General features: G+C 49.7%; 10 protein-coding genes across 10 annotated transcripts; 4 read left to right on the top strand and 6 right to left on the bottom strand.

The window, feature by feature from the left end:
* Window positions 1-376: 376 nt before the first annotated feature.
* EJ05DRAFT_444658 (uncharacterized protein) lies at window positions 377-6,470 on the bottom strand (the record flags this gene model as incomplete). Its single annotated transcript, XM_033742135.1, has 4 exons — window positions 377-649; window positions 699-812; window positions 864-3,650; window positions 3,699-6,470. The coding sequence occupies 4 exons, from the start codon at window positions 6,468-6,470 to the stop codon at window positions 377-379; spliced, it is 5,946 nt and encodes a 1,981-aa protein (XP_033596148.1).
* A 2,511-nt stretch (window positions 6,471-8,981) lies between these two features.
* Window positions 8,982-10,599, bottom strand: EJ05DRAFT_469890 (Mo25-like protein; the record flags this gene model as incomplete). The annotated part of the gene is made up of 5 exons (XM_033742922.1): window positions 10,262-10,599; window positions 10,145-10,205; window positions 9,563-10,038; window positions 9,243-9,515; window positions 8,982-9,194 (listed from the first exon to the last, which is right to left on the bottom strand). The coding sequence occupies exons 1-5, from the start codon at window positions 10,370-10,372 to the stop codon at window positions 8,982-8,984; spliced, it is 1,134 nt and encodes a 377-aa protein (XP_033596147.1). The 5' UTR covers window positions 10,373-10,599.
* Window positions 10,600-10,760: 161 nt separating this feature from the next.
* EJ05DRAFT_541702 (protein kinase) lies at window positions 10,761-12,588 on the bottom strand. Its single transcript, XM_033749677.1, has 5 exons — window positions 12,330-12,588; window positions 12,178-12,280; window positions 11,222-12,001; window positions 11,014-11,169; window positions 10,761-10,958 (listed from the first exon to the last, which is right to left on the bottom strand). Exons 1-5 carry the CDS (start codon window positions 12,389-12,391, stop codon window positions 10,932-10,934), a joined length of 1,128 nt encoding a protein of 375 aa, XP_033596146.1. The 5' UTR covers window positions 12,392-12,588; the 3' UTR covers window positions 10,761-10,931.
* Window positions 12,589-12,642: 54 nt separating this feature from the next.
* Window positions 12,643-16,151, top strand: EJ05DRAFT_480168 (uncharacterized protein). The gene is made up of 8 exons (XM_033744821.1): window positions 12,643-12,830; window positions 12,881-12,973; window positions 13,024-13,109; window positions 13,160-13,794; window positions 13,842-14,269; window positions 14,322-14,410; window positions 14,461-14,575; window positions 14,627-16,151. The coding sequence occupies exons 1-8, from the start codon at window positions 12,795-12,797 to the stop codon at window positions 15,806-15,808; spliced, it is 2,664 nt and encodes an 887-aa protein (XP_033596145.1). The 5' UTR covers window positions 12,643-12,794; the 3' UTR covers window positions 15,809-16,151.
* On the bottom strand, window positions 15,999-19,730 carry EJ05DRAFT_168729 (kinase-like protein). Its single transcript, XM_033739483.1, has 3 exons — window positions 19,487-19,730; window positions 18,983-19,182; window positions 15,999-18,933 (listed from the first exon to the last, which is right to left on the bottom strand). The coding sequence occupies exons 1-3, from the start codon at window positions 19,669-19,671 to the stop codon at window positions 16,190-16,192; spliced, it is 3,129 nt and encodes a 1,042-aa protein (XP_033596144.1). The 5' UTR covers window positions 19,672-19,730; the 3' UTR covers window positions 15,999-16,189.
* A 257-nt stretch (window positions 19,731-19,987) lies between these two features.
* EJ05DRAFT_480166 (uncharacterized protein) lies at window positions 19,988-20,533 on the top strand. The gene has a single exon (XM_033744820.1). The coding sequence runs from the start codon at window positions 20,143-20,145 to the stop codon at window positions 20,482-20,484; it is 342 nt and encodes a 113-aa protein (XP_033596143.1). The 5' UTR covers window positions 19,988-20,142; the 3' UTR covers window positions 20,485-20,533.
* Window positions 20,534-20,562: 29 nt separating this feature from the next.
* On the bottom strand, window positions 20,563-22,496 carry EJ05DRAFT_168655 (uncharacterized protein). Its single transcript, XM_033739482.1, has one exon. The coding sequence runs from the start codon at window positions 22,262-22,264 to the stop codon at window positions 20,741-20,743; it is 1,524 nt and encodes a 507-aa protein (XP_033596142.1). The 5' UTR covers window positions 22,265-22,496; the 3' UTR covers window positions 20,563-20,740.
* Window positions 22,497-23,066: 570 nt separating this feature from the next.
* EJ05DRAFT_168565 (uncharacterized protein) lies at window positions 23,067-24,334 on the top strand. Its single transcript, XM_033739481.1, has 3 exons — window positions 23,067-23,235; window positions 23,389-23,754; window positions 23,804-24,334. The coding sequence occupies exons 2-3, from the start codon at window positions 23,493-23,495 to the stop codon at window positions 24,247-24,249; spliced, it is 708 nt and encodes a 235-aa protein (XP_033596141.1). The 5' UTR covers window positions 23,067-23,235; window positions 23,389-23,492; the 3' UTR covers window positions 24,250-24,334.
* Window positions 24,270-25,222, bottom strand: EJ05DRAFT_168472 (uncharacterized protein). Its single transcript, XM_033739480.1, has one exon. It carries the CDS (start codon window positions 25,029-25,031, stop codon window positions 24,420-24,422), a length of 612 nt encoding a protein of 203 aa, XP_033596140.1. The 5' UTR covers window positions 25,032-25,222; the 3' UTR covers window positions 24,270-24,419.
* EJ05DRAFT_480164 (ubiquinol-cytochrome c reductase complex 7.3 kda protein-like protein) lies at window positions 25,124-26,130 on the top strand. The gene is made up of 3 exons (XM_033744819.1): window positions 25,124-25,383; window positions 25,456-25,590; window positions 25,816-26,130. The coding sequence occupies exons 1-3, from the start codon at window positions 25,378-25,380 to the stop codon at window positions 25,885-25,887; spliced, it is 213 nt and encodes a 70-aa protein (XP_033596139.1). The 5' UTR covers window positions 25,124-25,377; the 3' UTR covers window positions 25,888-26,130.
* Window positions 26,131-26,765: the final 635 nt, after the last annotated feature.

The following is a 26,765-nucleotide window of genomic DNA, read 5'->3' as shown; positions in this document are numbered from 1 at the left end:
AACGAATGCGCAGAATGTTGCAAAATACCGCCGTCCGACAACACCATTCGCATAACGCATGTGAAAAAAACATGGAAGTGTGCGCCAGAAACTGCCTTTGCTGAGCACATGACCACCATTCAAAACCGTGTGGTACTATGCAAAACGCCACCATGAGAATCCTCGTCGCTAACATTGCGCCGGTTGTGATGCAGTAATGTGCTGTATCAGCGGAGGGGGGAGGGGGGGCTCAGTAAAATATGTGTTTGGGATACTGTGGTTTAGGCTTTTTGAGATCTAGTGTGTTGATTCATTATGAACCGAGTCACGGCGATAATCTCGATAACTGTGCTCGAGAACGAAAGGTGATGGCAAAAGTTGCGCTCGCGAGTGGATGTTATCCTTTCTTGAGCGGCTTCATAAACTCGATTGGGCGCGTCTTGTCCTCAGGATCCAAAAATTTGTTCATGACGCCACTGAGAACTTTGAAATCGACCGGTTTCGTGACGTACGAGTTAAAGCCGGCATCCACGCATTGTGTGTACACATCGCCAAGAACATTGGCCGATAGTGCAATAATGGGCAAGTAAGGGAACTTGTTGCGCTTCTCCCACTTGCGGATCTCGCGGCAGGTTTGGTACCCATCTTTATTAGGCATGTGCAGATCGCACTAGAACAACAAAGTAAGCTTGTGTAGACATGAGTGTTTTGAAACTTACCAGGATGATGGAATAGTAACCATGAGGATGAGCAAACACCTTGTCTGTGCATTGTACTCCATCGAGTACGGTCTCGACATCAATGTCGATCTTACCAAGGAATTTGAGAAGTACCTATAGACACATTAGCATGCTTGCCAATCGGTTGGGTATTGCAACGATTACAGTCTGGTTGATTTGGTTGTCTTCGACCAAGAGAACACGCAGGCCCCTGTTTCCAAGCCTTCGTTTCAACTCTTCGAATACCTGTTTTTGGCTGACTGCGACTTGTTGAGCATTATCGTGCGAGCGGTCCGTCAGCATGCCTCTTTCTTTCCTCGGATCAAAGATTGCTGATATTTTAGACGGCTTGAGTGGTTTGAAGATGAAAACAAGACGAGCGTCTATCTTGAGCCTGTCAAAATCGTGGTAGGGGGCCTTTTGTATAATTTCTCGTTTCAAGGTCAAATCGCATACGACAACGACGGTGGTAGTCGAGTGTGCCGGGCCGAAACGTAGTACCTGGTCAATGAACTCAACATTCTCCTGGACAGTGCGTAGAACGAGAACAACATGGGTGAAAAGGACAGGATCCTCGCCCCCTAGCATCTGTTTGCACTCCTCGAGACTCTCACGGGCTGTAATCTGGTGCGGGATGCTTGTAGGAAGCGTGCTCTCCAGATGCTTGACGGTGGCTTGGCTGCTATATTCAAGTGGGCAGACAACTAGGATAGAGTACATTGGTGGCTGAGAGGAGATGGCTGGCAACGGCGATCCTAGAGGCTGTTTAATATCTGGTATGGACCCTCGGGCACGAGCAATCTCGGCAGGCATTGACAAAGTGATCGGCTTAAGTGATGCCTTGTCAGCGCTGAAAGAGGAAACGGATGATCGTTGAGAATGAACAGAATCAATAGTCCGCACTGAGGGATCAGAACTTGCGGAAGAAGGCGCTGGAGACTCGGACGCATGAGACATTGGTGACTCCACCAATTGATGGCCTGGAGAACCATAAGCTACTGAAAACTTCTTTTCAATGCGAGGAGGTTCATCGGTGAATGGTGTTGGCAAATTGTATGGCTCTTGAGCAGTACCTGGACTTGGTCGGTCATCGCCCGATGGAAATTGGAACTTCACCGTGAAAGTGAATGTTGAGCCTTTGCCAGGAACACTCGAAGCCTTCATCTTACCGCCATGTAGCTCAACAAGCTGCATGGATATGGCAAGTCCCAGTCCAGTGCCACCGTGTTGTCGTGTGCTACTGCCGTCAATCTGGCTAAAACGTTTGAACAAGAATTCTGCTTCTTTCTCCGTGAATCCTTTGCCAGTGTCTATGACCTGGAACTGGAGCAGAATTTCGTTGTCTTTGGGAAGCTCGACACCTGAAGTATCTGAGGCAACTCGGCACTGCATGAACACTTCACCTGTATCCGTGAATTTGATCGCATTGCCTATGACGTTTAAGAGAACCTGTCGTATGCGGAACTTGTCGCCCTTCAAATCGTGCGGCACATCGGGTTCAAGGACGTAGTTCAATTGAAGACCCTTCTCGACCGCCATACCAGAAGTCAAATCGTTGACATCCTCGATGAGTTCACGAACGGAGAACCATTGTGGCGAAAGCGTGATCATGCCAGCCTCGACCTTTGACAGATCAAGGATGTCGTTGATCAGATCGCGAAGGCCTTCTGTGCTACTACGGATAATGTTGATATGTTCCATCTGTTCAGCAGTAAGACTGCTATCAATAAGAAAATTGACCATTCCTGTAATGCCATTCAGAGGTGTCCTGATCTCGTGAGACATGTTACTGAGAAATCTTGTCTTTGCATCCATTGTCTCTTTGAGAGTTGCCTCAAGTAGTTTGTGGTCGTTGATGTCTGTGCAGGTACCGTACCAAGTGTCTTCCTCATTGCCGTCCTTGAAGACAGGCTCTGCCAGAAGTATGCGCACGAGATGCCATCGGTAGATACCATCTTTGGAGCGTAGGCGTACTTCCGTTGCATACGATGGACGACCATCCAGGTCTTTGGTCATTTTCGTTATCCCAGCACTTGCTAATCTAGACAGCCTCGCCTGTGGGATGCCTGCCACCGAGGGAGAGGTAATATTACCAGGACTTGGACTCGTGATCCGCTCGGTCTCTGATGAGGCTTCGGAACCTGGTGGCGAGGGACTCTTTGGGCCCTCTGCATGAACGGTAATTGGGGCATCTATAACGGCTGATCCATCCTCATCAAAAGTAGGTAATCGACACTTCGAAATATCGTCCGGGTGAACGTGGTTCATGAAACCCACGCCAGAGGCCTCGCTCTCGCTTTGTCCTGAAAAGACGACCCATTGCGAGTTGCAGAATATAACGCCTTTAGTTTGTGTCGCAGCGAAGACGATTTGTGGACTCGAATTTGCGAGGGCTCGGTACTTGGCCTCCGAAGCAGCTACCTCTTGTTGGCGTGCTGAATTCATCTCTGCCAAGTGTTGATCGTGGAAGTCCATGTTCGTTCCCATCCAGTGTACTATATTCTGACGCTTATCCTTTAATGGCGCTGCACGAACAAAGAACCAGCGATATGTACCGTCGAACCTTAGCAGTCTAACTTTAATTGCCAATTGAGCTCCCGTACGAAGTGATCTATGCCATTGTTCCATGTAACCATCTCGATCCTCTTCATGTATGGCATTCCATGGCTCCTGCAAGGCTTGCTTGGGGCTCTGTCCTCTATAGACTAAGAATTTGGAATTCACCCATGTCAGATTACCTGTTGCAGGGGCCGCGGTGAATATCTGTACGGGTAAGGAGTCGATGATGGTTCGCAGCAACGTCGAAGATGGTTGTACTAAGTCTGGTATTTCCGAGGCTGATGATTTGCGATTGTGAGCTAATCCAGGAGTTCGCGGAGTAGTCGCTGTAGGCAAAGGGTGGAAGCTCGAAGAGAAATTCGCCCCGTACGAATGAAGTAGCGAGTGCTTCTTCTCATGTAAGTATGAAGTACCTTGTGCCTCAAGTTTTCGTGGACCTACATTTTCAGCCTCGCGAGCTTGAACTGGCTTTCGGGGATCCTCACGAGAATAATCTGATTTCTGGCTATCTTTGGGCGTGATGGCATCATCCGTTTCATTGACGGGGCCGCTTTCCGTTAGCTTCTTTCGCGACAATGCTCTATCAACGCTCGGGGATTTTGATACTGGCTGACTCGATTGTGATGATTTGGCACCCATGATTATTTTCTTGGAATCAAAATAGCTGTCAATCGCATCCATGTTACTGATTTGGGCCGGAGTGCCTACGACAGAATGTCGACCACTGACACCATACATCGACGTGTCCCACCCTGGCGTACCAACCATTGAGGTGCTACCAGGACTTGGGCGAGAGTGACCCGAGTAGTCTGATGGGCTGGTCGTCTCACCTGGGGTTGTTTCTTGATATGATCCCAAATCTAAGCGTAACAAACTATGAAGACTCTGGGAATCATTGGTCATGGGAGTGTAACCAGTCTGGCTTATTTGAAAGCGAGTAAGTCTCAGGTTTTGGGCTTGATCAAACGCTTCTGAGAACTGTGCAGCGTTGGAATATGTCGTCGCCAGATGGGGTGCCAACAGCTTCAAGGAATTGGTCCAGTTCTGTGGGAAAGGCACCTCAGACGACATGAAGGAGAGTATAGCTATTGGTACTTTGCGATCTGAACTCTCCTCATTAGGCATCGAGGCCTTTGAAGAACGCCTGTATCTCCTGTTCCGTAAATCCGTGTGCGTTGTATGGTGGAAGGACGAAGTCTCGGATGGATGGACTACTTGTGACAAAAGCGGATGTATTAAAGGGACATGGGTAATAGTACTGGCCCTATCAACCCCAATCGCCTCGACCGGAACAGTCCCTGAATAATCACCGGACGCACTGGTAGGGTCAAAAGTATCGTCGACGTTGGTTTGACCAAAGAAAGGATCCTCATTCGGGTCATTCTGGACTGCTGGCGACGGGTGAGGTGATTGAGCCCAGGGTGATGACGGCAGCTGTTCATATTCTTCATATGGAACTGTACGCTTGGACGAATGGGATTCGAGCTTGGTTGTCCTGGACGGATGATTAGGTTTGTCCTTCACGTCTGTCTGTCGCTGTGGCTGTAGACTAGCGGACTGTCCAGGAGCATTCTTCGGTAGTTGACTCCTCTTAAGACCTTCAGGACTTGATTCAGAGCTCCATGAGACGCTGTAGTCACGGGTAAGGGTGACCAGCCTCCCTTTTTCTAAGATACGGTTCACTCCTGCGTCGTCGATAAGAGGATCTTGCTCAACATTCAGTGGTTGTTTCTGTGGGTATACCAACAAACAAGGCCTATCAGAGGCATCGCCGGGACTCGAGAATTCTGGATCGCTGAACGTGTTTCCCCTCGATGGTGATCTCGCGCCATCATAAGATACGGGAGACACATGACGTAAAGGGTGTTCTCCACGGGTCAAAGTCCGGGGAACATGGCTGGCGGTCCGTGATGGAGGTCCTGGCCTTTCGGGCCGACTCACGGCCTTGTTTGTGTCCAAAGTCGCATCTTTTCTTTGTCGCTCTGGACCAGCGTAAGAGTGACGCGCCTCAAGCTTTGGTCTTCTCTTGCTCCCACCTTGAATTAGGCCTCCGACAAGGTCGGTGGCCTCTTCTGGTGAGCGTGAGATGGATAGGTCCGAAGCTTTCGCGATGGAACTCGACGTTTGCGCGGCTGTGGCAGCTATGCGTCTGCCTGAGGCATTGTAAGTAGCTTGCTGTGTCCAAGGAACGTTCTGATCTGACGCGTCCGCAGGGACGGACAGTGAAGCTCTTTCGGCGCCAAACCATTCGTGACATAATTTCACCACAGTTGACCACCAAGCTTCGAGGCCCGGTTCAGAATTCAACAACAAGATTGTATCATAGAGGTTTGGTGAAGGATATCGCGGATCCTCAATCTCGTTACTAGGTGGTAGGAATGCCGAGACGGAGGCCGCAGGTGTGCTATCCCCTGACGTGAACTGTTCGCGTACTGTCGGCTGTCCTCTGATGTTGAGCGAGTCGATTGTTGGTGAGAGATTGGTGAATGGTTGATGGAAGGATGACGACCACGTTCGAGGAGTGCCTGGGACATATGGAAATGGATACGACGGCGTCCGTAGTGGCAATGCACTTGGTGTAGGCGGTACACTTCCTTTGATTGTTCTGACTGATTCTGTAGATTCTGTTGATGCTGTGTGCAGCCCAGCCGATGGAGGTGGACTGCTAAAAGATGCCTCTAGAGATGGCGACATATCTGTTATTTCCTCCTTTATGGGTGACACCCTACGTGCTGCTACACTGACAGGCGTTCTCCCACCTGGACTTTGCTTAGGGCTCATACTCGATATTGCTCTTTGCTGGTTCGCCGCCATCTTCGCGGACAATGCTTCCTTCAATCGTTCTATTTCGATGTGCTCAGGAGATTTACCCTCCTCATATTCCTTAACATCTGATAACGGCCCACTAAAACTGTCCTCGGTATCCTCGTCGGCGCTTTCTGAAGTGGTGCTTATATTGCTCCTTGGAAGTGTGGCATGCTGACTGCTCAATGCATTTGCTTGACTGTTGCGTGTAGGCTCCAGCAGCGATGTTATTTCCTCTGGACTACTACTCTTTCTGGCCTCCCTTCTTAAGCGAGGTCGAGTTTGTGTGTGGGATAGAGGGTTGCTGAATTGCGCATTATGAGTCAAGGTCGTGGTGGAACGTTGCTTGGCTGGGGTAGATGACGGTTTCGTGGACTTAGGCGAAGGAAGAGGGGAGGACTTCTTCATGACGTGCCCGCCTCCAGTATAGCGGTCAAATCTAGGAGTGAAATGTGTGGCTACGTGAGACGTGTGTCCCCATCAGAAGAAACGTGAGAGAGCGACAAGACGAGACGGAACGTAACGAGCGGCGGGCAAGCAGCAGGCACGGCGAACAGAGCAGCGCTAGGACTGAAAGCGATCACGGACGGGGCATCCGAATCGGTTGCAGTGGGAGGTGTGGAATGGAAACCCTTGTAGGTGATGGTGTAGTATGGTGTGCAGCGCAGGGCGGGCCTGGGCTGTACACAATACTTTGCGACAAGATGTGTGTGTGTGTAGAAGTGAGCCAGACGGAGAGACCTAATAATGCTTGCAGACCGTTCACCGTTCCCAGGGCGTGGCTAACGTGGCTCTAGCGCCCGTCGATGACGTAGGGTGAGCGACAGCAGGGACCCTGCCTCGCGACGAGAGAGCACGCGTACAGCAGTGGAGAATGTGAAGAGCAGAGGGTGAGAGTGGCAGGATTCGAAGAGAAAGGTCACAGTACAGGAGGCCGTGGTGAAGCAAAGGAAGGCAAGGGGCAAGCAATAACAAAGTCAGAGTTCGGTGCGCTTACACTCGTTTAACAGGGCGTGGAATCGTGGAGATAGGAATCATAGGATAGGATAGGATAGGGGAGGGAAGTATTAACTAATTAAGCTACCCAGGTAGGAGTAGTAATTAGGCATCGTGCAGCCAGACGGGACACTTCCTAGGGACGGGCAAGCAAATTCTTGGCAGACATGGTCAGAAACCAACTATAACAGCGAAGGTCTGTCTGTCATGTCCAAGAAAGAGTTCATTGTTGTTGCTCACCTATATCCACCTGGCTGCGCGAGAGTGTTTGATTGTATGGCAGAACAACTATACTACACCGGAGATCGTATCGAGCCATTATACTTCCTATTTTTCGCTAAAATATGTCCTATGTTAGACTGTCGAATAATAAGCTTCGTAATGCGCCTGATTCGACCAAGAGCCTCTGATAGCCCCAGAAGCCACTCAACGGCACAGTCAAGTAATAGTATTCAGGTAGGTATCCACGACAGCACTGAGCCCCTATTGGAAAGCATAAACTCTATCGAATGATACCTGACGCCTCATTTGTGCTACGGCGTACGCAAAAGCGAGTTGACAGTAGTCACTGTTATTAACCAACGCATTCTTCCAGCCATGATCGGACTTCTTCTCAGCCTATCGCTCAGCCTCAGCTGTCCAAGGATTCCTCTACATGCCATTGCAAACCCTTCTAGGCAGAGCTTGGATGGCAAACACACGAGACGGGGTAATTGCGTTCAAATCGAATCGTGCACAACGGCGTTAGTTATGCACTCTATTGAAAGAAACTTCAGAACCGCCTGGCACTAATATACATTGAATCAACCAAAATCCCCGTACACAATTTTTTGTCAATTATGGCATAAGGCGTAGCTTTAGAGGACGCTGTGGATGGGAATGTGGAGCATACTCCGCGGCCCCTCTGACATCACACCGTCAGCGGAGGGAGCGTGGTGCGTCATTCCGGGAGCTTGACCCGCTCGACCCAGCCCAGTCTCGGGCCCTGGTCCGCAGCTTTGACAGCGACAGTGGACTTACAATAACTTATGATTATACAATAATGGAGAAATCATGGCTGTAGGTATAGCAATAGCCTCACCTGCGCTTGGCTCGCCTCATGACTGCTAACCAGCCCCCTTTTGTCTCTCTAAAGGAAACCCTCAGACTGTAATTATTACCATGGAGTCGTACATGCATGCTCACGCTGACGCTCTTATAATACGTTACATCCAGGCTGCTGAGATGATACGACACACACCCCTGGCCCCACAAGCCATGGATCCTCAAGCGCCGACCCTCCCCTTCCCTTAATTCCCTTGACTCCGTCACTCCCGACTAGCTAGCTTCCCCAACTCGTCCACCCCCCAAAGTCCATGTCATCGTGAGAGGCGTATGTGCAAGTATGCATGCGAGATATCACTGCATCGTAGAAACTCCGTCCGCTAGAGTTATAGTGCTCCAGTAGTTCGCTGATTCATCATAATCCCTCCATCAAACATGCCAGTGCTTATGAGCCAAGAACAAGAATAGAGACGAAATATCCTTCACGCTCAACTCTGGGAACATGTCGGCCATGGAACGTGGCTAGAACGTGGAGTAGTCGTAGCCTTACCCCTGTAAATCCACCCCCGGGCCACGACCAACACAGTCGTGGGAGTCCTTCAGAATGTGTCTCGCTTTATGATTAGCCTCCTCCTTCCAATTCAGTCAGTCTCTGCTGCTCTAAGATATCTTTATCGATGCCCACTTAATGTCGTGCTGATATGCAATACTCGAGATATGCGTCGTATGTTTCTACTTGTACCTATTCCATGACCCTAAACCCGCACCATCCACCAGAACCCTCAAAGGCCCAAAAGGCTTGACTATTCAAACTCCTCCCAGTGTTTTAAGTGCCCGTCTTCCCAAACGCCATACGCAATGCAAACATACATACAATCGCTAATAGTTCCGTGCTACCGGCTGCTGTGTGAGCATTGGTGCCGGTGGGAGCAGCTCGATCTGCCGGATCAAGAAACTCTTCTCGTCCATAAACTGGTCGTCATCCTGTCGGTCTTGCAGAAATGCGGGAAGAAACTTGAGAAGTTTGTCTCGGTTGCCAATCAGTATCTTCTGTACTTCCATCGACTTGTTCGGATTTGCCACAAAGACCTTCTTAAGTCAGTTTTGAGTCTGGTGTTATGTCTTTGGGGCATATGGCACCTTGAATACGTGGAAACCTTCGTAGTTTATCATCTTTCGGTCATCTTTCAGCAACCGCATAATAATCTTTAAGTGCTCCCCGATATCGACATATTTAGTCATGATGTTGTAATTGGATCTGTCGAGTAATATCTCCCCAAGCAACTTGATCGATTGTCTCTTAGTGACGTAGCTTTCCGATTGTACCAATGTTTTATTGTACTTGGCAAAAAAACTGTCAAAATTGGCTTGTAGATACCGTGCAACTAAGCCTTTGTGTTTGGTCAAGAGCTCCTACATTGTGATTAGCGTGTTACCCTAGATCTCGAGAGAAGATATACCCTGAAAGTGTTGAATGCATCGGCGCTGACTTCGAAAGCTCCCTTATCTATCCAATCGAAGAAGTTCCAAAATACACCATTTCCGCTCACTGGAGCATCGAGATTTATGTTGGCCAGGTCCAGAGGTTTACCATCCGGATTTGGCTCATCATACAAGACAATCGCAGCAACAACTTCGTGCTTCAAGGCTTCCCTCAGTACTCCTCCGCACGGCATCGCGCTTTCTTTCCGATCGTACCCATAGCAGAGTGCCGTTATTATTTCTGGTCGTCGCTTCACGACCCAGTTTATAGCTATAGGGTCGAGATCTGGACTGTTCGGCGGCTTGAACCGAAACGCACTGGACATGATCACCTGAGTGTCTTTCCTCGACTCGAAGGGCAGCCGATGGATGCTCTTTGCTAGGTAGAGGAGGACATCTTCCTGCAGAAGCGCGGAGATAAGGCCATGCTGCTGGTCTGGACTAACTTCTAGCTCTGCTCAAATGTCAGTACTGTACGGACGACAATAGACAGAGACGGTTTTGGTAAGCCCAGTTGTGTGGTAACTGAGAGTGAGACTCTGCTCCCAAACTAGACGTACCTGTAGTGCCTTGGAGAACCGTTTTCATCTGCGTAAGACTCCGAGATAATTCTTCCTCGGTCTGAAGCAGCAGTTAGGCACAACTATCTGAGCGGCTGAGTGCGGGGTGGGAAAGACCTTGGGGTTTGCCTTCTCCTCGCTTATGTACCGTTGGAGCACCTCCTTCAATGATTTTGCCAGCTCTGGGTTGCTCTTTTGTCGGTTCCTATTGAAAATATTGAACGCCATTGTCCATCAATGTTTGTTGATCTGCCGTGATACAGCTGAGGACTCGGAGGCGCAGCGAGAGGAGGGGCAGATGATTGAGCCCCTGGAAGAAGCGCTACGTTTGACGTAAATGCATACACGGCGCACAGTCAGGAAGTTGAAGGGGCTGTGAGATGGGCGTTCTGCAACTGTTCAGACATAGGGTTTCGCATGCACGCTGTGATGGCTTGGGCCGCGATGGGAGGTGGCCCGCCAGCAAAGTAGCCAGGGCCGTCCTACCACTAAGAGAGGCTAGCAAGGGCCCACGAGTGCTTCCAACCTTGGTTGCTAGCTGTCCCTGCATTTGTGACCAGCATAGCGCATGGCACGGTATAGTACCTATCTCAATTCCTTCAAATCATCACCGGCACTCTCGGAGTTGCCAGCGCATCATTGCAGTATGTTACGCTTCTGCTAATTTCTATATGCCCGAATATGGGTGGCATTATAAGACTTATGTACACATCCCCTTCTCCTTTCATTGCACGTGTCATTCATTGCTGTACGACTCGGCTGCCATTTCCATGACTTATTGTTCGCTTCACAGGAAATATGGATGACGCAGGGCCTGGACGTCAATTAGCGCCTCTTCTTCAGATGGATAGTTAGCATGGGTCTCGTACATCAACTGCACTCAGACGCTGGCCACTCTCGAAGCAGACCAATCTCCTCACAAGATCACGCTCAACTTCCGAGGCGTGGGGAAGCAAGTCAGACCATGATCGAGGAGGGTATCGGAAGAACTGCATCTTGCCCCAATCTCTAAATTTCGCAGCTTCCTGGGAGAGGGTCAAGATTGGGTCAGGAACAGAAAATATTGACGTCACCTACAGGCCAAACATCTAAAGTTGGTGTACCCAACTTCTGGAACATGCTGTGAATAAGAGTCAATTCGCTGCCCAACTCACCAGATTCAAATAGGGGTTTTTGGCTATGATTGACGACTTCAGCCACAACGCATCCGGCTGCCCACATATCAGAGGCAGAAGTATAGCTTTGATGACCGAACAGAAGCTCAGGAGGCCTGTAGCTGGTTGTACCTACATCAGTAATCTTCCTGTCTGCTTTCTCAGACGCAGAATCACTCTCAGACCAGGCGATACCAAAATCTGCCAAGTATGCAGGACCGTCGAGTGATTTGATCAGAATGTTACTCGGTTTTACATCTCGGTGAATAATACCCTTGGAATGAATATGAGCCAGGGCAGTGAACACATCTCGCAGTATCAAGACGGCTTGTTCCTTGGACAAGTTTCTCTGAACCAGGAGCTCCTCTAGATCGTGACGCAAGAACGGAAACACAAGGACAAACTCGCCCCCTGATCGATGAAATGAATCCCACAGAGGAACGATACCTGGACCCTGGGCGTACCTTAAGATTCGCGCTTCTCGTAGAGAGTCGTGTGGTGGTCCCATGGTAGATGGTCTCGTCAACTTCAGGGCAACTAGTGCACCAGGTTTGTATACCTCAGAAGCATCGGGGGGTTTCTGACTTGGTGCAGTTGCTTTGTAGATGGCTGAAAAAAGGCCATTTTCGTAAAATGTGGCACCTTTATAACTGCCAAGATCAAGCTTGACGCTCGTATCACCCCGCTGGTTGTCTTGTGTGTTCTAAACGTGCCCGAGTCAATGTCTGCTTTGCCGACCAGCTGTAGCCTGGTTGTCTTGCCTTGGGAGTGCTAAGAAGCCCATCTCTGTTCAAATTCTTGATGAATGCGGAGCACCTCTCTTGGTAATCTGCCTGATCAATCACCACTTGTCTCAGATAACTTAGCTTGACCACATACTACAGAGGTAGCTTCATTGAAGGCTGCGGTCTCAACAGAGGTAGCTTCACCCTGCGCTTCGGCAGGCGTCGCAGATGAACTGGCCCCTCGATATGTGAAGCTGCTATATACAAATGTTAGACCAGCTTTGGCAGGCGGGCGTGCCGACCTACATTTTATGGACGTTAGCGAGCCGGTCCGAAAAACTCAACTCGGTTCTCCATGCTGTTGCCATGAGTGTTTTCGAAATATAGACCTTTTATTGCCTGGTGAACAAGAGTTAAGAGGTTCTGTCTGTATGGTTCGATAGCAAATCAATTCAAGATTGGTGAGCCTTGATAGATAATCACGACATCTGTGAGCAGTGTACGCGTTCTTTGATCAGTCACGCAGTTTGCGTCAACGTGGCAGCGTGATTGTTGATGCTCGGCATTTTATAGTCATGCACCTGGCCCAGGCCAGCTTCGGCGGCGGCGTGGTCTTTGCCGAGCGGCCAGCTACCCTAACGTCCTCCTTCACGGCAGCTTCTCTCGTGTCATAATGCACGACGTACTGGTCTACGTCTACCACTCCCTCTGATATATGGGACTTTAATACCATTTTCTTTGTCTGGCTTTCGCGATACTATTGCGCTCACGATGGATCTCCAAAGAAAAGAGTACCCGGCAATGCTGGTCCGTTGTAACGTCCTCGCGTCATTGAGCCGCACTGACTCTTCGAACAGGAAAACCTACAGCCCAGTCAAGCCGTGAACGTCCTCAATGATCGCATTAGACATGTTAGCAATGTCAATACTAGTATTGCCGAATGGCTAAAGGTGAACAAAATCTCACGACCACGTCTCAAAAGCTCCTCTAAAGTACTTAGGAACGCCGCCGGGTCGAAGAGCAATACGTCTTAGGCCTACGAAGACTCGCGCAAAGCTTACCAGCTGATTCGGCTCTGGATCTTGGGTATGGTGACTTCAGGTCCCTTGTCGATATGAAGCTAATTGGACCGGTAGAGTGTTTACATCTCCATGGAACAAGATCATCAGCTCAATAGAAGCCATTGCCGAATCTCATCATACCCTCGCCACCAAGATAGAGATCGATGTCGAACTGCCATTACGCGCATTTGTCAGCACAAACAGAGAGGTCCAAGCCATGGGCAATATAAGTGGCAATCTTGCCGCCATGGCGAAAGAGATCGATACGGCACAGAAAAAAGCTGAGAAGCTTGAAAACAAAGGAGGCAAGGCGTCAGCCTCCAAAGTCTCCTCGGTAGCTGGTGAAATCGAAAGCGCGCAAGCTGCATGGGATTCTCAAGCCCCTTACGTATTCGAGCAGCTACAAGCTGTAGACGAGAGTAGACTCAACAAATTACGGGACGCTCTAACCCAGCTTCAGACGTATGAAGTGGATCAGGTGGAACGCAATCGAACTACTGCTGAGCAATGCCTAAATGTTCTACTCGATGTTGAAACTGCAGACGAGATCAAAACTTTTTCAATTAGAGCCACAAGCGATATTCCCAGAATTGAGCGTCAGAGAAGCCGGCCTCAGGGAGGTAGCTCTATCGCTTCCGCGAGTTTAGCGCCTCCTATGTCACCAAGTACTCCAGAACAACGCGATGATGGTTCAAGCCATAAAGGCTCCAGTAGGTTTGCAATAAACTATATCGAGCTCTGAACTAATCTATTCAAGTTCAAGAACCAAAGTCTAGCAGTAAACCATCCGGGCTAAAGCGTTTCACCACAGTCCTGGGACGACGACGACAAAGTATACATCCTTATGAAAAGCGCGGACCATCTCCGGAGCAGAAGTCTTCGGGGAATCTAGCCTCGTCCTTGTTCGGCAGGCGAAAGGATAAGGAAGCTCCTCAGTCTCCCGAGAGGCAACGCTCACCAACGCGCCAACTAGCAGATCTCCCTGAATCAAGTACAGAACAAGCCCAATCCCCGGTTGTGCCACACATCCCGCCAGACAAGACGGAAAGACCAAATGGCTTAGGCCTACAGAATGATACAGACGCCCTCGGATCCCTCACGAATGGTGCGGCGACTACGACATCAATTCCACGCTTGCAAGAACCTCTGCAACCCATATCGCCCTCATCCACAGTTGCGACCGATGTATGATCTTCGTTATTTTCCTCCATTGATTGCGTACTAACGCGACTCACAGCCACGCAAGGATTCTGAAGGTTTTACTGTACCAACGGCCGGCTTAGATGCCATTTCACAGGCAGAGCAGGAGGCCGCAGGCTTATCATTGTTAGTTTCTACAATTCATTTTGATACAGGTATTGACTATGTTTCGCTAGGTCCGAAGACGCTCCTTCGCAGCAGTTCAAAGTAGACATAAGAAATGCCCCTATTCAAGAAGAAGATGGCGATGCGAACGCCGCGATCGCTAACGTTACTAACACATTACGAGCAGTATGTACATGCGTTCATTCAATCACACTGATGCTAACTGTGTCATATTAGCAAGCAATAGGCATGCCGTCTCGTAAAGCTGGCACAGTACGCGGACGAAGAGCCGGCGACGTCCGTAATACCATGTTTGTACCTGCGGGTCAGACTCTACAAATGAACGAATCAACTGGGGAACTCTCAATGCTACCTTCCGCAGCAGTACCTCAACCTACGACGCCTACCATGATTTCCTTGCCAACTTCACCACCTATGCCGTCGAGCCAAGTTTCGCCTTTCAAAATATCGCATCGCCCCCCCTTCCTCAATGAAGATCCAGCTGGCTCTGACACACAATCTATTAGATCAGGACGCTCATTAAGTAGTTCAGCTAGTACAACAGTCAGACACCCCGAACTCCATGAGCCTGGGCTCAACTCTTCCATCGTAGAAACCGTCAGCACCTGGTTTGAACGGGGTCAAGTTACCAGAGCAATGGTCATTGGCCAGGTTGCACTCGCATACAATCCGCCGGATATATCCTCAGGTCCATTCGGCCAGGAAAGCATCCGCCTGGAGAACTTTCCTGTTCTTGAAAAGGTTGCCCCAAATCCAGCATTCATTGAGCAACAAGCCGAGCATCCCGGCATATACAACGTCGATCTCTCCAAAATTACAAAGACCTCCGTTGCCTTCCACTACCAGGTACACCTCAATCCCACCAATCAGTCCTCCTTCTCACCACTCCTTCTATCCCCCGCCTGGAAGCCAGAACCCACTCAGACCTCCGCCCTACTCAGCTACGGTCTCAACCCCACACTTACTCTTCCGCCCGGTACTTCGTCCATCACCCTCTCCAACCTTGTCCTCGTTCTACGCCTCGACCCTACCGCCGGCAAACCCACCCACGCCCAATCCAAGCCTGTGGGTAACTTCTCCAAGGATCGCAGTCTGATCTACTGGCGTCTTGGCGACGTCACCCTGTCGGCCGACGCACCCGTGCAACAGCTCCGTGTACGATTCTTCACAGACGGTGAGGCCAAACCAGGGAATGTAGAGGCGCGATGGGAGCTGGATGACAATAAAACTCCTGGGATGGGCAGTGGTCTTAGTGTCTCGTCGATTGTTGAGGATGGCGCAAAGGCCACTGAGGCTGATCCGTTCGCAGATGAGGACGAAGGGCCGGAGAAGACGAGGTGGAAGAACGTGCAGGGGGCCAAGAAGATTACAAGTGGAACGTATATTGCTTCGTCGTAAGGTTGCCTTTGCAGTCGAAGGAGATAAATATCAAAATGGAGGTAGGGGTGGAGAGTATAAAAGGGGCCATCAATTGAGCATTCCGTATCATGCAGCTTGACGTAATGGTTGGAGCGTACAGGGCAGTCAAAGCTACAGATATCATTTCTTAATGTCATAGTAGGCATCAGTATTATTATTTATGGGACCTGTTGAAAAGGTAGGTCCGCCGACATATCACTCGATACCATTTCATATAAATTTACCATGATTCAACCGCACGATCTGCTCTCTAGGGAAGTGGTAAGGATGATATTCAAGCATTGACCAAACGTCGCTGCTTATGCCTTGGCAGGAAAAGCTAAAGTCAGCTATGCTCGTAACATGGATGTCTCTTAAAGGCTAGGAGAACAAGGCCCCAGAGACATCCACTCTGCTCCAAATTCCATCAACACTCATTCTTTCGCCTGCGACGAGCACCCCATTCGTATTACCACCTCCAAGCAAGGCGCCGTGTCTTGCACTTCGCCAGGTGTATCCAACGAACGCGTTCCTTTTCCTGATCTCCATAACGGTCTTCGCCAGCGCCGGGTCCCGCAGTAGCCTATCTCGAGGCCGTTTCTTTTCCTTTCGCGGCTTCACTGGCTTACCTTGAGCACCTGCGACATGGGGTTGGGGCAAGTTCCAGCGCGGATAAGGGCTTTCGGGAACAGCGTGATCTGCAGAGCGAGTTCTACGCTGATTGTCCAAAGGTTTAAGCGAATTTGCAGTCAGCCCCATCTCTTCGGCACCTGTCGAGCTGTCATGGCTGTTTGAGCTGAGAATGTCTTTTTCGTCGTCGAAGTACTTGGCGATGTCTCGATCGCCGACTTTAGGCACAAAAGGGGGTCGTGTCAAATGATGCATTTCCCAGTCAATGCCGGAGAAAAACTCGTGAGTTTTGATGTCTTCGGCGTCGTTGGCAAAAACAAAGCCTGGCCGCGGTCCAAGAGCATTGATGTGGCGTGGATAACGGAGGCCAGGGGCGCGAGAACGTGGCGAGTCATTACATCTGTAGCGAGGAGACGACAGACGCCATTCCTTATCTTCGAGGAGGGAACGCATGAGTTCAATGGCTGGGACAGTTACATCGGCGAGGAAGTAGCCGCCTACAGCACTATTGGGTCGAGCGATGCGCGTGCGGTTGGGAAAGCGCAGATAGTGCTTGTGATACTTAATTCGCTCCTTTGTGAGATTGCGGTCCTCGTTGAAGAACGGCGTGCTACCGTACATGCATTCATACATTATGATGCCTACGCTCCACCAGTCGCAGCGACCATCGTAGCAGTCGCCATTGATGACCTCTGGGGCCATGTACTGACTAGTACCGACAACACTGCGTGCAAACTTGCGCATATGGCGACCATTGAGCCAGTCCAATTTTGGTGGTAGGGGACGCTTTGTCTCCTCGACACCTGATTGACTCGGAACGTTCAGGGGATCAGCGAAGACGCCAACTTTGTTGAGTTCTTCCTGTATATCTTGGTCATCACCTCGAACCTCAATGTTGAAGTGATCGATGAGTGTATATCGCTGATCATTGTAGTAGGTCTGATTGTGTGCCCAGTGGCCGTCGAATGCGAGACCGAAGTCAGAGATTTTGAGATGACCCGAGGCTGTGATCAGGAAGTTGTCAGGTTTGACATCGCGGTGTATCCAACTCATCTTATGGGTTTCCTCAATACACAATATCATCTCTGCGATGTACCACTTGGTAATACTCTCATCGAGCACATCCTCGCGAAGTAACAGACCCAGGAAGTCTCCGCCGACCATATACTCCATTACGAGATAGAGATTAACGCTATCTTGGAAGCTTGCTACCAACGGTACTACCCAACGAGAGTTTTCCGATGCCACCAAAAAATCCCGCTCGGCACGAAGATGGGCCTCTTGACTGTTACGTAGCATCTCTGATTTCCGGATGACTTTCATCGCATAGACCTTCTTCTGAGAAGACGTTGACGAGCCATTCACACCAATGATACAAGTATCATCTGAAGACCCGGGCGTGATCATATCCTGTGAGGAAGCACCATCTGTTGCAGGAATCCGTCCTGATTCATCATTTGACGATATTGACTTCTCACGGACAAGACGGACCAGTCCGAAGCTCCCTTTCCCGAGTACACGGACACATTCATATTTGGTACTTGGAAAGCCTTTCCTGGTACGTCGAACATAAGAGTTTGCCCTGATGGAACGATTGTGTCTGAGATGGTTGCTCTCAGCTTGGTACCAGTCGTCGCGACGTCTCTGACGCTCTTCGTTGGTTATAGCTGTAAAGTTCAGAGCCCGCTCGAACGTAAGGCGTCTCATTGACCTAGGCGACGTATTCTCAGCCAGGATCGAGTTGTAGTGTGTTTCGAAATAGACCTTCGTTGATGCGATCTTCTCAATAGTCGCAATGGTAGGGACCATAGGATCCGGTGAGCTGAGAGCGCTATCCAGCCAAAAGGGAGCTGACTCTCCAAGCTGCAACGGTCCTAGACCCTGGAAAGGAAGTTTTGGTGGAGAGTCGCGTTGGTAGAGACGAGAAGTGGTGGAGCCCGATCTTGCGACCGGGTCGGTAAAGACTGACGTTGGTGCAGTGGAGGCGGGGGTTGTTGGGGATGTAGGAGGAGTGGGCAATGTAGAAGGGCTCGTAAAACGGGAGCTCGACTGAGTATTTTTAGGAATTTGAGGAAGTTCCAGTGGAGTCGGATCCGGTAAGCCCCCAGGAGCTTCAGCGTAGGTACTGGATCTAGATCTTACCAGAGGGCGATGATGTACCGTAGTGGTAGCAGGTGAGAATGATAGTTTACGCAACAGTGATAGGGCTGGCGTTGACTTCTTGCGGTTGACTGTAGAGTAACGTCTTGTTGTACCTGGCTCAGCAGGTCCGTCGAAGCGAAGTAATTTCTCAGAGCAAATCGGTGCATTGTCTAAACTCATCTTTGACAATTCATTTGTGGTCTTGTTGCTCACATTATGTGGTTGTTCCTCAGTGTCGGATGGCGGAGGTGTTTGACATTGTGACAGAGCCTTCAACACCGCAGAGGGTACAAAAATGTCCGTGGCATCTTCAGCGGTGGGCGATAACCTTAGGCTATGTTGACCAATGGTAGCTGCAAAAGTATTAGGATGACTACAATGGAAGGACAGCAAACAACATACCATTGCCACCACGAAACACAGATATCAGCCTCGAGCTGCTACGACGAATTCTCCCGATGGCACTATCAAAGAAAAGCCCATGATGTCTGACAGTAGCTGGATCTTCGTCGTCGTCTCGAAGGGCGTCTTGGGTCCTTCGGGCTATGACACGAACTTTATCATTGTTTGTGGGACCAAGTGACCGGCTACGAGCATTCTTCCTTTTCTTGTTAACGGCCAAAGGCATAACGACTGGCATGAGGATAAGATAAGAAAGTAATGATAACGGTTGTTAGAACCAAAATCGTGGATGTACCTCTACCGTAGTCGAGCTCCGGTCTCAGAAGGAGATAAATGTAGTGTTAAGATTCAAAGACTAGAAGACATTGCACAGTCGTGACTTCTTCCATCAAAAAACTCCTAGCTGCCTAGATGGGCTAGGTGGGTGTCATCTAGAGCACGAAAGCTAGATTTCAACACAGCAGGCGAGAATTGACATATCACGATAAGGCAAGATCGACTTACACTCTAGAAACACCAGACAAATAGAGGGGTATTCGCATTATAGATATATAGGTAGTGCTGGTTTCGTGTTGCAGATGGAGTAGACCAGCTAAAATAAAGTTGGAAGAAGGAGAAGAAAGAGTGGATATTAGGTACATGTCTGCTAACACTATTACTCTTTTCGAGGCAGGTAATTCGAGACACATAGAATTCTCGCGTCAGTGGGTGGTTTACGCTCAATGACTACACTCCTGAGGACTGAAAGGGTCTTTGTCGCGACTTGCAGAACCCAATCCTGTTCCGTGGTGCAGGACAAGGCTGAGCAGGAATAGGCTGTTCATGAGCTGCCTGATTGGGTTAGTAAAGAGACTTTTCAATTGTTGCACCGCTTTAGCATTGAATACAGAAGGGCCAATAGCTGCAATTGGTAGATTCCGGTCTGTTGGGTGATCTACAGAAATGACTGATCATGTGCGGCATTGGAGTTGAGGAGTCCTTTCGACGTCATAATTTGAAGTAGGGCTATATGTCATAAACATATTTCTGAAGAGTGGTTCGGTATCCAGTCGTGATCCTAAGATATATTCAAATCAAGATACGCAGGAGAACTTCCCCTCATATACCGCAGCCTGTAGTCAGACTTACGCATCGCTCTTACATACGCTCGCAACAGAACAATGTCTCGAATCTCAACCCTGCCTGCTCCAGGCGCCCCGATCACGCATGCTGGACCAACGTCGCAAGCACCTGAGTCAAGACAAACCCCAGACTTCTTTACACAAGTCCCTCCTCCAGCTTGGACTCGAGACACAAAGCCGGAGAAGCCCAGCGAGGACGCGACCCATGCTATCGGACCCCCTCCTTTCGAAGAGAAATATGCAGTCCCCCATAATGCTAGCAGCACACAGCCTACCGCAACCGAGGCCATGGCCTACAGGAAAGGGGAGAGCAAGAAAAATCGCGGGAACTGTGGTGATCCTTGGTGTGGGGTAGAATGCTGCACCGCTTGCTGTTTGTAAACGTTACTCGCTCCTTGCGGAGGCGCTACTTAGCTGTTGATAAAGAGAATCGATGTTACAAGTCACTATTCATAGCGGTGTGTTTCGTATTGATGCTTGAAAATAACCAATCTAGCACGTAAAGTAATATACTGCATACGAAAAGAGATAAATGAGATATGACTGGGTATACGGCCAACGTAAGGAGAGTGAAAAAGAATGATATCTCAGACCAATGCATATGCTTCATATCGGATTGATGGTCGCATCATGTCTCTCAACGTGCACCATTAGCAATCTTCGTCTTCTTCACCATCTGCTCGTCTCCATGCTGCAGCTGTTGTCCCTGTGCCGGCATCCCTGCCAACCAACTTGGCGGCGTGATGCCCGTCTGGTCATTGATTGTGCTCAATAATGGCGGCAGTGTTTGAAACAGATTCCGGATCGGTGCCATCGCATCTGCGCCCTCACCTCCCTGAGCACCCGTGTTCCACACATTGATCTTCGGCTGCATCCCACGGATTGCATTCGCATTTTCGTGCGCTAGCTTCTCGTACGTGCCATTTTGCAACATCATGTACTGCAGTACACCTTGAGGTCCACCGAATGCTGTAGCGAGCTCCGTGTACGCACTCGCCATCTCGCGCAGCCCGTCGGCTTCCTTCTTCGCCGAAATAAAGTTGGCCTCGGCGGCACGTTCGCGAGTGTAAAAGTCGGCTTCGGCCTGCTGTTTTTTGGCATAGAAAGCTGCGTCGGCATCCTTTTGCGTAACGATAAAGTTGGCCTCGGCGTTCTTTGTTTCGCGGAAAAGTGTCGCCTTAGCGTCGACTTCTTGCTGATATTGAACGGCGTCGGCCTGGCGTTCTTTGGTGTAAAGGTCCGCGTCGGCCTTTTGTTGTTCGGACTCACGGGCAATTTTGGCTTTAGTGACGGTAGTCGCGCGGAGACGCTCCAGTTCCATGTCGGCACGCTTCTTCTCGACGTCTTTCTGCAGGTCAATATCGCGTTGTTCAGCGGCACGCTTGGCATTTATGCGTGCAAGACTGAGTTCCTTTTCGATCGTAATCTCCTTATCAGTAAGTTTGGCATCTGCACTGGCTTTTTCGGCTTTGCGCTCGGTCTCGAGAACGGCGGTAGCGGCATGAATTTTGGCAACCTCTTGCTTGGTCTTGCCTTGCTTCTCTGCTTCACCAACCTCACCCATCATACGAGCGTGAGCGACATCGATCTTGGCTTGATTGAGGGCACCTTCGTGGGCTTTGCGGGAAAGGTAGGCAAAGTACTCGGACCCAGGGGTATCTTGAAGCTCCTTGACGTTTGCGTTGTAGATACGAAGTCCGAATTGAGAAAGTTCGACCTGCACACTCTCGATAACCTTTTGCTTGAAGACTTTGCGCTCACGGAACAACTCTTCCATGGTCATAGTTGAGACTATACTTCGAGTCTCTCCCTCGATGATGCCCTTTACGATGTCCTGGACGTGATTACTGCCTGGAGTAACAGCGCCTTTTGACGCCGCAGGAGTAGGGCGACCATCGGATTGTCCAGTCAGAAGCACCGCGTATTTAGTCAAAGACTCTACACTGTCATCCGGACCGATGGTGAAAACTGCCGGTAGCGAGAACCGCAGTTTTTCGACAGTCATGGCGTGGAGTGACATCGAGAAGTCAAATGGTGTGATAGAGATCTTGGAGACCTTCTGGAAAGGCAACACCAAAGCTTTTTTCTCCAACTTGACTTTGGAGATACCAGCGCCAGTAATGACGAGGTAGGAGTTGGGTTCTGCTACATGAAACCACATTTTGGGCGTGGGTAGTACGTCGTGTAACCTTGATAGTCGAAATATGATAGAAATAAAAAGCACAGAATAAACGAAAAGTTAGTGTTATTCGGAAGGCAATAGATATCCTGACGAGGTCAAAGTATATAAAAGTCCACACTGGCGGTTCTTTGGAGGATCAGTGGATGCTCTTGCCAGGAGATCGCGACAACGAGATCCCTATAATTATTTTATATGACACTCATGGTGAAAAAGATGCCAGATCCGGTACGGTTCAGCCTCGTTACTTCAAGACCGATTGAAACAGGCACTGGCGAGGCGAACATAGCCCTTCTACTCCGTGCTTGACCCGCGTGTTCCCGGTGCACAAGTTCTAAGCATGGCTGCATGTCCCACAATCAGTGATGGTGGCAGAATCCTAGGGACTTGGGTTCTAGCGCCATTCTTGGGCTGCTCTAGAGTGGGGCCACGGTCATGCTTTCAGCCTCATGCACCGCCTCGTGACTTGCCCCAGCCTTCTTCCTTGTCTATCAACCTCGCCGGATGCTGATGCTGTTTGTATAGTCCAAGGTCCGCAATAGTCATGACTATGGATCAAGCGCGAGGGCAGAGAGAGGGATCGTCAGCTTAGGACTACAGTTGTGGCAATATTCCTAACCGCGCTGTTGAACCGGTCTAATGGCTGATCCTTTAAGGGTCATAGATATAGACTTGTGACTACTGGGCGGTGTCAACCAGTGGAAAGTAGCCGAAGAACTTGGAACGTGGATAAGAAAGCGTATCGTGTTCGCTTTGGAGTGGCCAATGGACTGCATCGCCTTCATTTCTAACGTGGTTGAAGCCAGCCTGATCTGCATAGCCACTCTCCGCTACGCTGCGGCTAGCTTAGATATTAACCATGAGGTTGAAATGATAGGTATGATGAACCTGTACGTGCGCAACAGAATATCCATTCACACAACACGTATCTTCCTTCCGGTCAGCCCCCTGTGGTAAGTGCGAGCCCTGTGCGCTGGTGTTTTCGATCCGTGACATCAAGTCTGTAAAGTTGCGAAATCCTTCACCTGGTTTGTCGCGAGGTGCTGTGTCACTTGAATCCTTCAGGGCTGCCTCGATCTCAGCCAAGGCTGAACAAGCTTGCATAGACGTTGTACATTCCAGGCGTCCAGCTTCATAGTCGCCGCTATACTTTCCTTACGCGGGCCAGAACATTGCAGCTTCGACGAACATACCCCACGACGACCGTATCATGCCAAAAGCTGAGTTCCTGCCCTCGTACGAGGAGACCATTGCTAGCTCTGTCGATGAGAATGCGAGAGAAAAAGTGCCACAAGAACAAAGGATCATTGACCGATTGGAAATGGTACGGTCGCAGCACATTCGTTCTATCGTCGAGCAGCACATCTGCCCTGAGGTGAAAGAGCAAACAGATATGGGCATTGCGAGAACAGTCCTGGTATTATTACTTCCCGCCAATTCTGCTAAAACGGAAGTGGAGGAGTATCGATTCGGTGAGTATACTAAGTGATCGTGCGGTCCAATGTCTAAAATGTCACGCAGAAAGCGAGCTCGAACCAGTAATCCCAAGAGTCGATTTGGTAGGCTTTTCAATCGATGATCATGTCAGAATTATCCAACTTGAGGGCATAATGAACCAGGCTGGCTTCTGGAAACAAACCGGAGTGACAGAAGATCTCCAAAGAGCATTATTCGACCATCTCTCCTCACCACGAGTGCAGACGCAAAGCCCTTGTTCGGCCCGTGATGTGAGAGCAAATGCACTTGTGAGGCAAACGAAAAAAAGCTTGTTCAAACGATTTACCGAATCAGTTCCGCGAGACAGTCAGACATCCATGGTTCATAGCACTGAGATAATGCCCGAAGAGCGGATTAATGTAAGCGTCGAAGTCGATGAAGGATTATGCCAGCGCACGGTATCAGCTATGGGTCTGAACGAAACTAGAACAAGGCAGGGAGTTGTTGTAAAGATTGACATCCGGTCGTGACTTTGGTGCACATGTATAGAGCCGTGCGGGGAGACTATATAGCCGCCAAAGAGGGTAGCTTGGAACCAACTTCTCTATAGAATAGTTGGTTTCTCCGGTGTTTGAGTCGTTGAAGCAGAGTGACCTTGATCAATGTCTAGATCAGTGGAGACTTTCAGCAGTTCGGTCGCTCAGTCCTCGGCCTTCTTCTCACCCTCTGCATCGAATCCTAGAGCATTAAGTTGTCGAATGAGTTCGTTGATACGAATGACCTTCTCAAACTGTTCCGGTAACAACTGGTCGCCTTTATCCTTCTTATCCTTCAGTTCTCTTGCTTGTCGAAGTTTCTTAGCGAGTTTCTTTGCATCTTTGGCTCTCTGCTCTTCAGCATCGATGATTTCCCCCTGATTTACGACCGGAACTGCAGTTCCGGTCGCATGGTCTGCAGTATTGGCCAGCGACTGGTCCAACCCTGCCTCCCTAGCTTTATCTGCAGCCTTCTTTCGAGCTTCCCTCCGCTTAGCATTCTTTGTGCTCGATGCACTTTGGTCTACGTTGTCATTCTTGACTGGCTCTGCGCCTGGAACACCGCCTTTGCCTCGATTTTTCCATGCCTCAGCGGTCCTGTTCTTGTACACCTCTACATCCTCCGGGGGCCGGTAGCCTGGTCTTACTCGAATCTCTTTGCGCACTGATCCATCTGCTCGTGTACTGGAGGGAATGTGACGCTGGCCTGTTTGTGTGTCGGTTGCTATGCCTGATTTCGACACGCAGTCTTCAGAAGTGGATGCCTCGCTGGGCATGTTGGGCACACGTCAGGCGTGTCGGAAGGCGCCCCGAAAGTTGTATGGTATCAAGGAGGCGTTTCAATGAGTACAAGGTCTATGGCTTCCCAAATGGGCGGATGGTGTACATAGCTCGATACTATAAGGCTCAGAGAGAAAAGAATGAGCCGGAAGACTGACCAACCAGAAGACAAGAAGACTGGTTTTCAAAGCACGAAGCACGAGAGTGGCCCGAGCGTTCCGGGTCGCAACGAAACCTCACCTCAAGTCTATGACTTCGTCTCAGTTTTCATACTCGTAATTGACATCCAGGCCTTGCTTTGCACTCCCATACAGTCCAGACCTGGTTGCTTCCTTGCTCAAGATGCCTGTAAGTGCCAATGCGATGCCTTCAGCCATCTCAGAAATCAAACAGGCCTCGCAGCTAATATCCTCTCAACAGCTCTCTAACACCATCTACAACAGTCTTTTCAGACGCAACACCACCATGCTGTTCACGGTCTTTGCCACTGCTTTTGGAATCCAGCTAGCTTTTGACACCGGATCAGAGCGCCTTTGGAGCGCAATAAACCGAGGGGTGAGTGCGCCCAGTCATGTCATCAACCAACTACCCAAAATACGTTCTTGCGCTGCGGCTGTCCTCATCGTAATGAATCCAACCGCAACGAGGGCAATGTCCATATACAATCATCGAAAACAGAAGAAGGTGCCATAGTATATTCAGATCATCGTCCGAAGACCAACGCACGACATGGGACACGATTTTGCATTGATTATGGCTCATGAACTGACAATTATACAGCGCCAATGGCAAGATGTCAAGCCCATCGTGATGGCAAGAGCAGAAGGCGGCGATGATGACGAGGAGGAATAGATGCGTCCATGGATTGGAAGAAGCGAAGAACGAAGGAACTCCTCTGTAAATCATATCATCTTGGAGAAGCGACAACATCGATAGAAGGACAGAGAAGCTTTATGACGGTTGTTGAGAGCAAGCCGACATTATCTGATGTAAAAATGTATCATCAATGCTATCATCACCGGACCCAGTGGTGTAATCGTTCCCGTTGAACAAGAGTCATTATCTCTACAAATTCACTATTCCAGGTTACAGAAGACAAGCCTCGAATCGCATTGTCGTTGGAGGTGTGTTCTCAAGCCCGAGTGAGGCAGAAGCGATCTTGTCCTCCTCCAGATCGCAACATTCAGTGGCATCCTACCGCTAAACGTAGGAACCATGTCACGAGCCACATGGATGCCACACAGCACGAGAGGAATGTTGACGATCAGGAGACACATACATTAATCTCATTGAATGCACATGAGCGATGGAGCAATATGTGAAGCAGATATGACATAAGGGTGCGAAAGTACTAAGCCCACTCAGTGTCATCTTCTTCATGCTAACCTTGAATCGACCTACTGACTTTAGTCCTGAATCTTTGTGAGACGCTACGCCAGCCGGCAATGACCACGTTGAAAGGGCATGTTATTCTGCTCCATGACAGAACACCACACTTCGAGACTGGAGAACATTGACATGGACATATACTTTGACGCCACGGCCAATGGTCCAGGATGCGTGGCAGCCACATAACAGTCAGAGGACGAACGGAGGCTTGGGATTTTGGGGGCGTTGGTCCCGCACTCGCGCGACTCGTTCCCCAACCAGGACCCGACCTTGACTGGCGGCCTTCCCCTCCGATCCATCAATGATTCAAACCCCCCTTCATGCGACATGCAAAGTTATCA

Source organism: Pseudovirgaria hyperparasitica, assembly GCF_010093815.1.
Source record: "Pseudovirgaria hyperparasitica strain CBS 121739 unplaced genomic scaffold EJ05scaffold_19, whole genome shotgun sequence".
Lineage (NCBI taxonomy): Eukaryota > Fungi > Ascomycota > Dothideomycetes > Acrospermales > Acrospermaceae > Pseudovirgaria > Pseudovirgaria hyperparasitica.
This window is presented reverse-complemented; position numbering and strand designations above follow the sequence as displayed.

Coding starts and splice junctions, on each gene's coding strand:
- EJ05DRAFT_541702 (XM_033749677.1), bottom strand. CDS start 12,391: ATGGCAACAGCATGGAGAACCGAGTTGAGTTTTTCGGACCGGCTCGCT. Junction 12,002..12,177: donor TCAATGAAGCTACCTCTGTA/GTATGTGGTCAA, acceptor GGGCACGTTTAG/AACACACAAGACAACCAGCG. Junction 10,959..11,013: donor AGCGTCTGAGTGCAGTTGAT/GTACGAGACCCA, acceptor ATTGACGTCCAG/GCCCTGCGTCATCCATATTT.
- EJ05DRAFT_480168 (XM_033744821.1), top strand. CDS start 12,795: ATGGATCTCCAAAGAAAAGAGTACCCGGCAATGCTG. Junction 14,411..14,460: donor GAGGCCGCAGGCTTATCATT/GTTAGTTTCTAC, acceptor ATGTTTCGCTAG/GTCCGAAGACGCTCCTTCGC. Junction 14,576..14,626: donor TTACTAACACATTACGAGCA/GTATGTACATGC, acceptor GTGTCATATTAG/CAAGCAATAGGCATGCCGTC.
- EJ05DRAFT_168729 (XM_033739483.1), bottom strand. CDS start 19,671: ATGTGTCTCGAATTACCTGCCTCGAAAAGAGTAATAGTGTTAGCAGAC. Junction 19,183..19,486: donor TTGTCTGGTGTTTCTAGAGT/GTAAGTCGATCT, acceptor TAACAAGAAAAG/GAAGAATGCTCGTAGCCGGT. Junction 18,934..18,982: donor TGTGTTTCGTGGTGGCAATG/GTATGTTGTTTG, acceptor ATACTTTTGCAG/CTACCATTGGTCAACATAGC.
- EJ05DRAFT_480166 (XM_033744820.1), top strand. CDS start 20,143: ATGTCTCGAATCTCAACCCTGCCTGCTCCAGGCGCCCCGATCACGCAT.
- EJ05DRAFT_168655 (XM_033739482.1), bottom strand. CDS start 22,264: ATGTGGTTTCATGTAGCAGAACCCAACTCCTACCTCGTCATTACTGGC.
- EJ05DRAFT_168565 (XM_033739481.1), top strand. CDS start 23,493: ATGCCAAAAGCTGAGTTCCTGCCCTCGTACGAGGAGACCATTGCTAGC. Junction 23,755..23,803: donor AGTGGAGGAGTATCGATTCG/GTGAGTATACTA, acceptor AATGTCACGCAG/AAAGCGAGCTCGAACCAGTA.
- EJ05DRAFT_168472 (XM_033739480.1), bottom strand. CDS start 25,031: ATGCCCAGCGAGGCATCCACTTCTGAAGACTGCGTGTCGAAATCAGGC.
- EJ05DRAFT_480164 (XM_033744819.1), top strand. Junction 25,591..25,815: donor GGAGCGCAATAAACCGAGGG/GTGAGTGCGCCC, acceptor ACAATTATACAG/CGCCAATGGCAAGATGTCAA.